This window comes from Syngnathoides biaculeatus, chromosome 3 (assembly GCF_019802595.1).
Source record: "Syngnathoides biaculeatus isolate LvHL_M chromosome 3, ASM1980259v1, whole genome shotgun sequence".
Classification (NCBI taxonomy): Eukaryota; Metazoa; Chordata; class Actinopteri; order Syngnathiformes; family Syngnathidae; genus Syngnathoides; species Syngnathoides biaculeatus.
Genome location: NC_084642.1, coordinates 8757443 through 8770745, shown reverse-complemented (window position 1 = coordinate 8770745; position 13303 = coordinate 8757443). Strand labels below are relative to the sequence as shown.

Sequence of the window (13303 nt, the reverse complement as noted above, 5' to 3'; positions counted from 1 at the left end):
GGATTCAGCGAGACCTGACGAAGTTGACGTGGAAGTTCGCACCCGATACACAGACTGGTACGTGCCTCAAGAAATCTACATACACCTTGTTGACGAAATAATCTGTTGGCACACAACAGTGAGTCGTTTGTTGTTGTTGTACTAACGACTGAGTCGGCGTGAAACAAAAATCCAAACCTTCGGTGTCGTTCTGCGTTTAAAGATTTAGCCCGTATTTTAAACAATGCACCTAACACTTGAGAGCACACACCGCTGTAGTCAAATTTCAGGAAGACCTCAGCGACAACAGCACACATTTCGTCACCTCCTAAACATCACATGGATACGGATATTAGCTGACATATATAGCTGTATCGGCATTCTACTTACATTTACAACGAGATAGATACTTGTCAATACTAAACAATTGAACAGGTACGTACTTACTTGCTACCGAAGCCAAGGTGAACGCTGTACTGGGTTTTCAGAGCAGTCCTTCGTTAAATGCTTGGAACATATTATCCATAACCTGCCTATCTGTTCATCTTTCGGCCATTCATGCAATTGACATAGAACAGCCGCATACAACACACTTCCTCACCATCTTTGCAAGCTTTTCGCTCTCTGGGTGAATGTTGTCTTGCCGTGACGTCACATTCCGGAGGGTACCCGGAACTTGCCGAATCTTAAGTGACATTTCGAACAAAATCTCGAGACTGTCTTTGACGCTAATTTATTTCATTTCTGTTGTGTTGAGCATTTTTAAAATATTTTTTTGGGTGAAATTTTAGCTACATTTGTATGATAGACATATAAAATACATTTCCTCTGGATTAGACCTTTAAGATAAAGAGATATTCTGCTGCACGATTCGATAACTCTTGGCGATATTGAGTCCAAGATACTGCAGCAGTGATTAATTGAATAATTTGATTACAAAAAATTCAAAAACGATGATTTTTTTCCACATTGATTAATCTTACTTACTGGGATTTCATTACACTGTCCAGGTGTACTTAATGTTTTGGCTGGAGAGTACAGGATATACTGAATTGTTGTTGTCTATTCTTTGGAGAAGGTGCGCAATGTGGCAACTGCTGTTATCAGTTATGAAATAGAAAGGTACTAGGAATAAATGTTTTTATGTTTCGGAGTGCTTCACATCGTGATCCTTTAGAGCCTTTTCACCTGTCTCGCCCAAAGGCGCCAATATACCAATGTGTGTGTGTTTGGAAGGGGAGGGGGGTGTTGAATTTAGTTAACTTCGAAAGACAGTTATGTAACACTGCCAGAGCATTTCAATGGCTGTCTCAGACTTTCCATTCTAATATTACCAGCACATGCTGCTCTGTCGATTTCAGGCCTGCAGCGTCTATTTATAATGATGGTTCATCTGGCAGCAATTTGGAGGTCTCTTATGTGAATGTCGGTGGTTGTCTTGAACTAATATGGATGGTCGTAATAAAGCCTCCATTCTTATCAAGAAAAACATTTGAAATGACTTGCTTGTATTCATCGTAGACCTCCTGTTTGGGGAGTGAGGTCTCCGGGTATTCCTCTAAGTGATTACGGATCCAGTTGAAGGCGTGCATCTGCTGCGTGCGGCTTGATGACACAGCACTCTGATCACTGAGAAAACACATTCATTAACGGACCTTTCCGACCTGTCAATCGCTTGTACAATAATAGCCAATCAGATAGCAGCATTGTCTTAACCCCTGGCTTGACACGCCCCTCTAGCAATGCCTGTGGTCAGTAGCGTGCGCTTGGAAAAGTTAATGTTATGAAGAAAATGGTCCTCAGATGCGTTTGGGGAACGTGAAATTCTGATGAAAGATGTCCAGGCTAGGTTACAAGGGGCACGCTTGATTCATTTTCCAAAGCCTAAAACAAAGTTGACGAAGTGTCTACGATGGACAAAGGCTCGCGGAAGAGCGCACGTACAACTAAATGTGGACAATATCAACAAACACAAGGCTGTATGTTCGAAGGTAAGTGAGGGAGAAGTATCTTCTCTGAGTTTGATTGATTTGATTGTATCACATTGGACTTTTAAGACAGAGCGCTGGGTTCCATTACGAGACAAGTCAAATGAATACACCCACTTATTTATAAAGACTACAATGATATTATTCGGGATCTTTCCAAGTAAAAAGTACTCACCCTGCTTTACATGCGCAGTACGATTCCACTATTTTATTCTGTTGGATTTCAATATGAAGTTTGTGAGGCGTCAAACTTTTTTTGCATCGATCGCCAACATTTCGCTGTAACTGTGACACATTGCGTCCTGCTCGGTCCAAAATCTTAATTCCGTGTACATATCCTCGCGTGAAATAGTTGAGACCTCTCTGTAGGACTCAGTTGGACAAGTCTGACGCATTTGGCAAAAAACATCCCCCAGTATTATCTGGAATACGAGCTAGAGAATCGTCTTCAAACACGTCCTGTTCAATCGCCATTTTGAAAGCTTGTGGGACATGGCTAAGGGGGCGGAGCTTCAGATCGCCATCGAAAAGATCCATTTATTTAACTCATTAAAAAGTCTTGCACACCAACAATTACTTCTGGTATCGTTTACCTTTTCTCAGTGCTGGCGCTGCTGACGGGACCAGAAGGCAACTTAAGGTAGAGGTAGAGCTTTTCAATGTCTGTGAACTTTTCAACATCTTGCTGAAGGAGAAAGTGGAAACAGAAAATGTCATTTATCAACGAAACGTCATTTTCCATAGAGTAAAGGTCTTTTTTTTTTTTTTTTTTTTGCACTTGAACAGGCATCAATCCATCCATCTATCTCAGCTAACACCGTGTACTGATCGCCTGTCGATCACAATGGATTTGCAATAAATTGCTGGTGTAACAGTAGCGGAGCGCACCAAAGTGGGACGTTTCTATGTTTGAAGTGTGTGTCCACACAGCCAATGCGCGCCTGTTGGGATAATTGGATGAGATGTGTTTTACGGTATCAGCACAATTGCGATTTACGATACAAATTTACGATACGTCACTCTCCCAATGGGAACCGTGTCTCGGAGATGGGGTAAAAGACAGATAGGACACCTTAGGAACATCCATCCATCCACTTTCTGAGCCGCTGATCTTCACGAGGGTCGGGGGAGGGCTTCGGCCAATCCCAGCTGTCATTGGGCAGGAGGCGGGGTACACCCTGGACCGGTTGGCAGCCAATCGCAGGGCACATGGAGACAGACAACAGTCGCACTCTCAATCACACGTAGGGGCAATTTAGAGTCTCCAATGAATGCAACTGAAATGAAACTCCACACAGGTGGGGCCGGGATTTGAACCCTGGTCCTTAGAACTGTGAGGCCAACGCTCTACAGCGGCACCCACCGTGCCACCACCTTCGAAACAGTAAAGAAAATTTCAGAAACAGTCCACCATCCTGACAAGACCTAGAAAGTTGATAGATGAAAACAGAGTCTGATGCACTAGTTACACTAAAGCTACACTTTAACTATTGTGTCACTTTACACATTTAGCAGTTTTCTTGGTCTGGGGACAAATGAGTCTCCGTGCCTCCTCCAATTTGTCCTGTAAAATGTGGCTCAACAGTAAATTTGCAGCCAGAAGGAAAGAGCATTTCATAGACCAGTACGGTCTATAAATCTTTCGCCTTTTTGAGAAGTGAGCCTGTGTGCCACATTGACAACTTTTGTCTGTCACCCCAGTGTTGCTATAGCGAGGAATACCAGCACAAGCAAGAAGACACGGGGTAGGACATTGATAAAATACAGACTTCAGTGTACAGTCTACATTAAAACTATTCGTTGGGGGGGTTAGTCCTCGGTTTGGACTTTCTGTGTACGTACCAAAGACCGAGGAGCCAATACCCAGAAAAAAAAGGAGTCATGGGAGAAGGTTTTGTGGTCAGATGAGACCAAAATTGAACTTTTTAGTCATAATTCCACTAACCATGTTTGGAGGAAGACGAATGATTAGTTCCATCCCGAGAACACCATCCCTACTGTGAAGGATGGGAGTGGTAGCATCATGCTTTGGGGGTGTTTTTCCTGCACATGGGACAGGTCAACTGCACTGCTGTAAGTAGAGGATGACCACACGCATGTACTGTGAGATTTTGGGGAACAACCTCTTTCCCTCAATCAGATTATTGAAGATGGGTCATGGCTGGGTCTTTCAACATGACAATGACCCGAATCACACAGCCAGGAAAACCAAGGAGTGGCTCCACAAGAAGCATATCAAGGTTCTGGCGTGGCCTAGCCAGTCTCCAGACCTAAACCCAATAGAAAATCTTTGGAGGGAGTTGAAACCCCGTGTTTCTCAGCGACAGCCCAGAAACCTGTCTGATCTAGAGAAGATCTGCGTGGAGGAGTGGGCCAAAATCCCTCCTGCAGTGTGTGCAAACCTGGTGAACAACTACAGGAAACCGTTTGACCTCTGGAATTGCAAACAAAGGCAACCGTACCAAATATTAACATTGGTTTTCTCAGGTGTTCAAATACTTATTTACAGCTGTATCACACAAATAAATCATTGTGATTTCTGTATTTATCTCTTTAGATGATCTCTGCACCTACGGTGAAAATTTCAGACCCCTCCATGATTTCTAAGCGGGAGAACTTGCAATATAGCAGGGGGGTTCAAATACTTATTTTCTTCACTGTCGGTGTCATACATACTATAGCAAGATAGCATGTAGAATTTTATTTGACCTCACTTTCCAGTACAGTTAAAGCCCGAATGGTTGGCTTCCTATTTGAAACGCAGACGCACGATGTTTATTCATCTCGCTCCTCTTGGGCTGGCTTGCCCTTGACGTTGCCTCCTCAGCAGAAGAGCAGCACTGTGTGCTAATCACGCTCAAGGATAAAAGGGGCAAGCGAAGATGCTGAGACGCCCGGCGAACGTTCCCTTTGCCGTGGGCAATGCGGAAGGGCCATAAATTGTCATTTAGACGCTTAGTATTCAGGGCAACGCTTTGTTGCGCATACGTGGACAGAAGTACTGAGACACAGGAAGTGAAGTCCAACGAATCCTTAACCATTCGGTTTGTTGTTCACAAATTCAACTGCCGTAATTTCCGTCAACTTTGATCACACGCTTTCAACCCTGCGGCTTATGTGGTGATGTGGCTAATTTGTGCATTTTTTTTTTCTAGAGGGGCGCAAGGAGCCACTCGAGCAGAAAAGGTAAAAGTGAGACCGCTGGAATACATGTGCTAAGGAAGTGACTTTTACCGGTATGTTGTTTTTGTTTTTTACCAGCCCTTTTAGCACTGCACTAGTGTTAGTGCCACATTAGCGCTGTGCTAGCGTGTTGCTGCTGTGTTACTGCCATGTCTCAGTGATTTTTACGTGTTTTTTTTTTCTTTTTTTTTTTTTCTTTTTTAATCGGCCCTGTTAGCACCACGCTAGTGTTAGCGCCGCGCCAGCATTAGCGCTGCGCTAGTGTGTTGCTGCTGTGCTACTGCCACGTCTCAGTGATTTTTATTGGTGTTTTTTTTTTGTTTGTTTTTTTTTTGTTTTTTTTAAATCGGCCCTGTTAGCGCCGCGTTAGTGCTGTGCTAGCATGTTGCTGCTGTGTTACTGCCATGTCTCAGTGATTTAAGTGTTTTTCTTTAACCGGCTCTGTTAGTGCTATGCTACCGTGTTGCTACTGTGTAGCTGCCACAACTGTTTTTTTTTTTTTTTTTTTTTTTACCAGCCTTGTTTGTGCTACCGTGTTGTTGCTATGTTAAGCTACGCTAAGACATTAAAACTTTAAAAACTCTCTGTGTAACGTCTTTGTAAATATCTCGTGTTTCAATGTGGGCGCTTGCGGCTTTTACACAGGTGCAGCTTATGTGTGTACCAAATGGTATTTCCTTTACAAATATACTGCGTGAGGCTTATAATCAGGTGCGCTCTGTAAGTCGGAAATTACGGTACTCGTGTTTTTGCTCTTTCTCGATGGCAAGTATGTTTAAGTGATACCGCTCCACTGGGAGACGAGCATTTTCGTATCTCAGGGAGGAGATAAGATTATCGTATTTTCCGCACTATAAGGCGCACCTTCATTGACTGGCCTCTTTTAAAAAAAATTTCTCATGTATAAGGTGCACCGCATTATAAGGCGCATAGAATCGACGCCACAGTCGAGGTGCGGTTACGTTATGCATCCATTAGATGGGCTGCGCTAAAGGCTCAATATTGATCCATGTATAAGGCGCACCTGATTATTAGGCGCCCTGTCAGCTTTTGAGAAAATTAAAGGCTGTTCGGTGCACCTTAAAGTGTGGAAAATACGGCAGCTTGGACTGGGAGAGTAAGTTACCAAAAGTCTTAATCGCCGGTGGATGTAGCGTGGATCCCCGTATATTCAGAGTTTGGCATACGCGGGTTTGCCTATTTACTGTTTTTTTGGGGGGGGGACTTGGTTAATGAAAGAAATTTTGACGAAACAAATCTGGGTCATGTCGCCGCTACTGTCGTAAACCGAAGAAATTCCATCCGCCTTTACAGACTTCCTCACTCAAATTGTTACCGCGATACTTTGAGCAATGGCATGTTCAAAATCGATCAAGAATGAACATTTAAATGGTCTCGTCCAAACTGCGAGATCCGTGTCCCGAGACTTTTTGCCCAGAATGTAGAAAGTGTCCGATGGGGTCGAGTGAAACCAAATCTGTAGCTCAGGATGGCCCACCGCCTGCAGCGTCCGCAAATACACTTGCCCACGGTGCCAACATGCCCCTCCACTCAGACATTTCCCTACTTTGACTCCTAAGAATAAACACACCCATTTAACCTTTTTTTTAATTCCAATCTCTGTTATTGTTGTCGCCGTCGTTAGGGAACCGAGCAGCCGCAATGTCACGCCAGTAACGGGGGGGTCGGACATATTGAAGGTCGATTCCCTCGGTCGACTGGACATTTCGTCAAAAGGGGTCTTTCGACTTGTGGAATCTCCCGAATGTATCGCCCCAAACGTGATAACATTTTCAGTTCAACTTACATTTTCTGGAAAAATATGCCACAAAAATTCAATTCGTGTCGGGCAGCACGGCGGAGCAACCTCTTAGGGCGTTGGCTTCACAGTTCTGAGGACCCGGGTTCAAATTCCAGCCTCGCCCGCGTGGAGTTGGCATGTTCTCCCCCCCCCCCCCCCCCCGTGCCTTGCGTGGGTTTTCTCCGGCCACTCCGGTTTCCTCCCGCATCCCAAAAACATGCAACATTAATTGGACACTCGAAATCAGGGGTGTCAAACTCATTTTTGTCACGGGCCACATTGTAGAAACCATGAAAATCTTTCGCCTCATCAGATTTACACGTGAAATTTATGAGCTCGTTTTGGAATTAGACATCAAGGTTAATGTGTTTTTAAAATATTCCTGATGCTTGGGTACACAATAATGCTTGCAATATCGGAACATTCTCATTTATGATATGACAATTTGATATTTTGGTACAGATTTGAACAAAAATCATGGAAGTTCATACTCGTAAATTTGCCTTCGCGGGCCACAAAATCATGCGACGGGTCGGATCTGGCCCCCGAGCCTTGAGTTTGACACCTGTGCTGTAAGTGCTGGTGTTGCCCGTCTCCACGTGGCCTGCGATTGGCTGGCAACCAGTTCAGGGTATACCTCGCCTCTTGCCCGATGACAGCTGGAATTGGCTGCAGTACTCCAGTGACCCTTGTGAGGATAAGCAGCTTGGATAATGGATGAGATGGTAATTAAAAAATTTAATTTTATACATTTTATTGATTAATAAAATATTAACAAAAACTAGCAAATGATTCAACTATTAAAATAATCAATAGGAATGGCTACAGTACTCCTTCGACCCTTGTGAGGATAAGTAGCTTGGGTAATGGATGGATGGGATGGTAATTTAAAAAGTTTTTTTACACATTTTATTGATTAATAATATAATAATAACGAGGAAATGATTCAAGTATTAAAATAATCAATAGGAATGGCTACAGTACTCCTTCGACCCTTGTGAGGATAAGTAGCTTGGGTAATGGATGGATGGGATGGTAATTTGAAAAGTTTTTTTTACACATTTTATTGATTAATAAAATAATAATAACGAGGAAATGATTCAAGTATTAAAATAATCAATAGTTGTGGCTCTAATTCCTTAACGCCATTCATCGGTTCAAGCCTGCCAAAATATGCAACAACAAAAACGTTCTCATTCTGGTATCTGTGCTTTGGCCACATGGGGGCACTATAATAGACACTAATATATAGTATATGGAGCTACTCAAATCTCCTCAATAAACTAACAATAAAAATAGATATGAGTAATTTTTCACAGAGGATGAAGAATATATGCCCGAGTATTGTTATATTATCTGTTTACATGTGTTGCTGCACTGTTTGTGTTCGTATATCTGTTACTTAAAAGGTGATAAAACTGTGACACTGATGCCATTCGTTAGCCCGTCTATGGTGTTTTGCATTGTTCCTTAGTGTTAACATCAACGGACTCATTTGAAGCAAAGCTATGTGGTTGTTTTAGAGACTCAATTATTCATTGAGAATTTATTGGTGTGTTTGAATATTGAACAAAACCTACCAAAAGAATACTCACCAGAATGCCGTCCACTTTCGATTGAACCGTTTTGCTGAAAAGAAGAGATAAGAGCAGAAATTAGCACGCTTGTAGGCTGCCATGTAACACGAGCGCTGGCGCATTTATTTATAAAGCAAGAGGAATGCCTGGCATGAGTTGACCCCTCCCTTTGGCATCTTTCAGGTCATGTAGCCCACCGCCAGGGACGCTTGCTATCATATGTAAAAAGACACGTTGTCGTACTGTCTCTTGCAACTTTGTGCATGTACAGTGGAGCAAAATGTATCTACGCTTTGGACAGGAAGGACGTGCCGCAACAAGATTTATTCAACTGGAATTGATTATTTCCTTCCATTATTTCTATCATCCTTTTTAAAAAAAAAAAAAAAAAAAAAAAAGCAAGATTTGCGTTATTATAAACAAAGTCTACACACCCTTGTCCTACTCAAACAGCTTAACTTTATTTTAGGTTCATCAGAGCCACTTTAAAATTGCGGAAGCTGAATTTGAATGCAAATTTTCAGTTTCGAACACAACCCCATCCCAGTTTTAAGAGGGTGTGCACAGTTGTGCAACCACAATCGCAGTTGTTTTAAAGTTTTGAAATGTTTTATTTTGGTCTCCTTTTTTTTTTTTTTTTTTAAATCACAAACGCGGCGTCACGGTGGGCTCAGCTGGAACACGTTGGCCTCACAGTTCTGAGGTGCCGGGTTCAATCCCGGACCCACCCTTGTGGACTTTGCATGTTCTCCCCGTGCCTACGTGGGTTTTCTCCGGACACTCCGGTTTCTCCCCACATCCCAAAAACACGCAACATTAATTGGACACTCTAAATTGCCCCAAGGTGTGATTGTGAGCGTGACTATTTGTCTCTAGGTGCCCTGCGATTGGCTGGCAACCAGTTATGAGTGTGGGCCGCCTCCTGCCCGTTGACAGCTGGGCTAGCCTCCAGCACTCCCACGACCCTCGTGAGGATAGGCAAATGAAGCTGTGCCTTACCATATTCAGTAGATGCCTTTAAATGAATGGTGGCATCATTTTTTTTGTTTTGTTTGATTTTTGTTGATACGCTGCCATTCCCCCCCCCCCCCCCCATAAAAATCCTTCTTGTCGTGACACAAGTTGAGAAAATACAAATAGTCCATCCATCGACACATTTGTTTGTCAATAAACAGCAGCGGCGGCGGCAACGGGCAGACTTGTCCAGGTTTAATTCCTAATCTGCAGACGGGTCATCTTGTTGTTGACAGCGAGACAGAAGGTCCAAGCGGGTCACGTTTAAGGACAGCGGCTCAGCGAGGGTCAGCGCGGTGGCCCTAAGCCGCCCAGAGCACAGTTCACTTTAATTCGCTATTACCAGGCGGCCGGTGAGCTCTCATTAGGTTGCTTTCAGGACACATTTAGCAGGTACGTCGGATTAGACCCGCGATCTGTTTTTTTTTTTTCTCTCGACCAACAGATTAGAGACCCGCTAGTGCTCGAAAGAGATTAAATAGATCTATTAAATTCCAGTCTCGGTGCAGGGGTAGTGTTTTCCCCTCGCTGCCATCCATCCATCCACCTGTTCAACAGCAAATAACTTTCCTTGTCTTGCTTCTTCTGGTTTAGAGAGGAAGCCGCAAGTTTGGTCCAAACGTGACTTGAAATCAGCAACCAATCACAGTCTCGCCAGTTTTACAATCCTAATCAGTTTCTGCAATATACGTAACTCTAAATCGGCCAAAGTGTAAATGTGGGTCTCAATGTTTGTTTATCATATATCATGTTTAATGTCTATATCTACCTGCTGTCTAAATAACTGGATGAGCCAACATTTTCTTCAACTAAACCACAACAAAACCGAGACAATTGTTTTTTTGGCAATAAAGAAAGGATAATTGCTGTTAGTAAACACCTGCACTTTCCATCTTTAAAAACCAAAGACCAAGTCTGAAACCTTGGTGTGCTGATTGATTCTGACCTGACTTTCAACAATCATATCAAATCAATCACAAAAACTTCATTCTACCATCTGGAAAAACATCTAGATTAAAGTCTTGTATGTGTCAAGCAGACCAGGAAAAGCTCATCCAAGCTTTTATTTCAAGTAGACTTGACTATTGTAATGGCCTTCTGTCTGGACTCCCCAAAAAGAGTATTAAACAGCTGCAGCTCATTCAGAATGCTGCAGCTCGCGTTCTGACCAAAACAAAGAGGTCAGAGCATATAATGCCATTCATATAAAATCCTTGCACTGGCTTCCAGTCAGCCTTAGAATAGATTTTAAAGTTCTGCTATTGGTCTATAAATCACTGAATGATTTCGGTCCTGAATACATGAAAGAAATGCTTACGGAATACAAGCCCAGTAGAGCTCTGAGATCGACTGACTCGGGTCAAATAGTGGAGCGCAGAGTCCAAAGCAAACATGGTGAAGCAGCCTTTAACTCTTATGCTACACACAAATGGAATTAAGTCGCCAACAAAAGTGAGGTCAGCCCCAAGTGTGAAGATTTATAAATCCAGGTTGAAAACGCTTCTTTGCTCTCATGTTTTTTTTAAAGTATGTTGTCTTAGAGGCCACTCAAAGGTTCCGACGGCTTCTCGTCCAGAGTCAGCTGGGATAAACTCCAGGAAATACAGAAACGTTCTAGTTGCGCTCATTCGTTCATTCTTCTTACCCAAAAGGAAGGAGTTCAATTCTCCCCATGCAGTACATCTGCGCACATCCACATTTGGCCCTCATCTAAATATATCAACCTGGGAAGGGTTCAAATTCAAAAGCAGACGCCTCCATTTTCTGATGAAATAAATATTCCTTTTTTCCCCCCTTCCATCCAGTTTCAAGCTAATACCATTTATTTAGTTGATTTAAAATTGAACATCTTTCAAGGAAGTCTTTGATGGGATTGACAAACCAGCCAACTCCCCAAAAAATGTTTGAATACTAAAACATTTTCGTTAATGTTTAAAAGAAGGTGACGGTAACTGCACCAAAATACTTCGGATGAATCTTGGCGGTTAAACCTTTAAAATTAAGCCCGCACAAGCACGGGCGGAGAACCTGAAAACTCCAAGCGGGAAGTCGGGATTCAAACCCAAACATCAAAACTGCGTGGCAGACATGCAAAGAATCCCTCTACACTCATTATCTCCTTTCGGGGAAGCTCGTTTTAAAATCCAACGAGTTCTGGAAAAAAATTCTCCAAAATTGACCGCATACTGCATTTATTGAAGAAAGACTGACCAGTGGCAAGTGAGGCAGTGCCCCAGCATACACGATAAATGGTAGAAAAAAAAAAAAAAAACAACATTCCAATCATATGTTCCCAAAACCACTAAAATATTCATGCATTGCCATAACAATGAAAAATACAGTGAACCCACAACCCATTTACAAATTCTGATTTTTTTTTTAAATGGGATTCATCCTCTGCTATTGGCTGAAAAACTGACTGCATTCTAACCATACGATATGGCGCAAAGAAATAAAAACTGTTCTGTTGAAGATGTTTTTTGAGCAGATCCTATTGGGAATGCCTCACAATAATGTTCCACAAAACGCCAATATTTACAACACAAAAAAAAAATGTTTCTCCAGAACCCATCATGCGATTTTCAAAAAGTTTAGTCCGGTTGGTGTGGCCGATCCAACCAGACTTGGCATTTTTCCATTTTTTTTATTTGTAATCTTTTTTAATGCTAATTTGTCAAACAGTGACCCAATAAAAATAGCCCCGTGTCCCATTTTGGTTAGGGAACCACAGTTTGGAAACCATGCTTAAAAAGCAACGCAACCACTGTTTTGAAGCTCATCAGGTGTGTCGAAGATTTGTTTTTTTTTTTTTTTGTTCATTTTTTATTTTATTTCTTTTCATCTAAGATCCAGGTTGGCAAATTAAAAAACAAACAAACAGGGCATGGCATGGGCGCCCCTCACCAGATGGAGTTCTTGATCCTGAGCTGCAGAGCCCCGACGTCGGCGCCCTGGAGCCCGGAGAGCAGCCGCTGCTGCTGCTGCTGCTGCTGCTGCTGCTGCTCGGGGTCCTCCTCGGCCATCTCGTGGACGGGCCGCAGGTTTAAACCAGGGGCGGTCGTCGCCGAGCTAAGCCGACATCATCATCATCGTCGTCGTCGGGGGCGCGCCGCGTTGTTGTTGTCGTCGTCGTCGTCGGCCAGCAGCCCCCGTCCGACATGTCGCACCTCCGACCCGCCGCACTTTTCAGTCTTCATGGAAAACAGAAAGAAGCGTCAAACAGTGGCCGGCACGCAAAGGTCCACGCGGCGGGACCCGAGTCGGTCCCCTCCGGCGCTGTTCACACCTTGTGGCGCTTCTGCTTGTGCATGTGCGGCGTGTAGTAGCTGTCAGGTTAGGCGCATGCGCAGTGGCGGCCACGGCGATTTCAAAACAATACGTCAGCACGACGACGACGTCGAGTTGAGGTCCGGAAGTTGGCGGCATGTGCGGGAATGCGCGAGGTCGTCCAACTTTTCTACTCAAGTATCCACGAGACAATCAAGCAATTTTTTGTTTTAATAATTCGGCAATGGTTGGATACAAGTGGTATAAAATTTTGCAATGATGCACGTATTCATTTGAAAAAAAACGGATGCATTTTTATTTCTCGAAATATTGTTTGGAAACATGATTTTGAAGATATATCAATGTTAAATGACTTGTCAATTGTGATTTTCTCCCCTTATATTTTATTAGTGGTAGGAAACTATGTTACTACTCAGTATAGTAGTGCAGTTTTTTTTGTATGTATTAAATAATAAGTAAATACTGTATGGTAA

The 13303-nt window shown here is 43.0% G+C and overlaps 1 protein-coding gene and 1 long non-coding RNA gene across 2 annotated transcripts in view; one reads left to right on the top strand and one right to left on the bottom strand.

Moving 5' to 3' along the window:
• LOC133497884 (uncharacterized) overlaps positions 1–6261 on the top strand; it is a 21110-nt gene extending 14849 nt beyond the window's left edge. The window contains exon 5 of the long non-coding RNA XR_009794132.1: positions 5123–6261. This is a non-coding gene — a long non-coding RNA (uncharacterized LOC133497884). The remainder of the gene's footprint in view (positions 1–5122) is intronic.
• Positions 1–13303, bottom strand: part of LOC133497873 (DNA-binding protein RFX7-like) — a 26998-nt gene extending 13695 nt beyond the window's left edge. Inside the window, exons 1-5 of the mRNA XM_061814113.1 lie at positions 12829–13303; positions 12447–12733; positions 8547–8580; positions 2561–2652; positions 1486–1608 (exon numbers count right to left, since the gene is read on the bottom strand). Of these exons, the coding sequence (XP_061670097.1) occupies positions 1486–1608; positions 2561–2652; positions 8547–8580; positions 12447–12565 (368 nt within the window). The 5' untranslated portion in view covers positions 12566–12733; positions 12829–13303. The remainder of the gene's footprint in view (positions 1–1485; positions 1609–2560; positions 2653–8546; positions 8581–12446; positions 12734–12828) is intronic.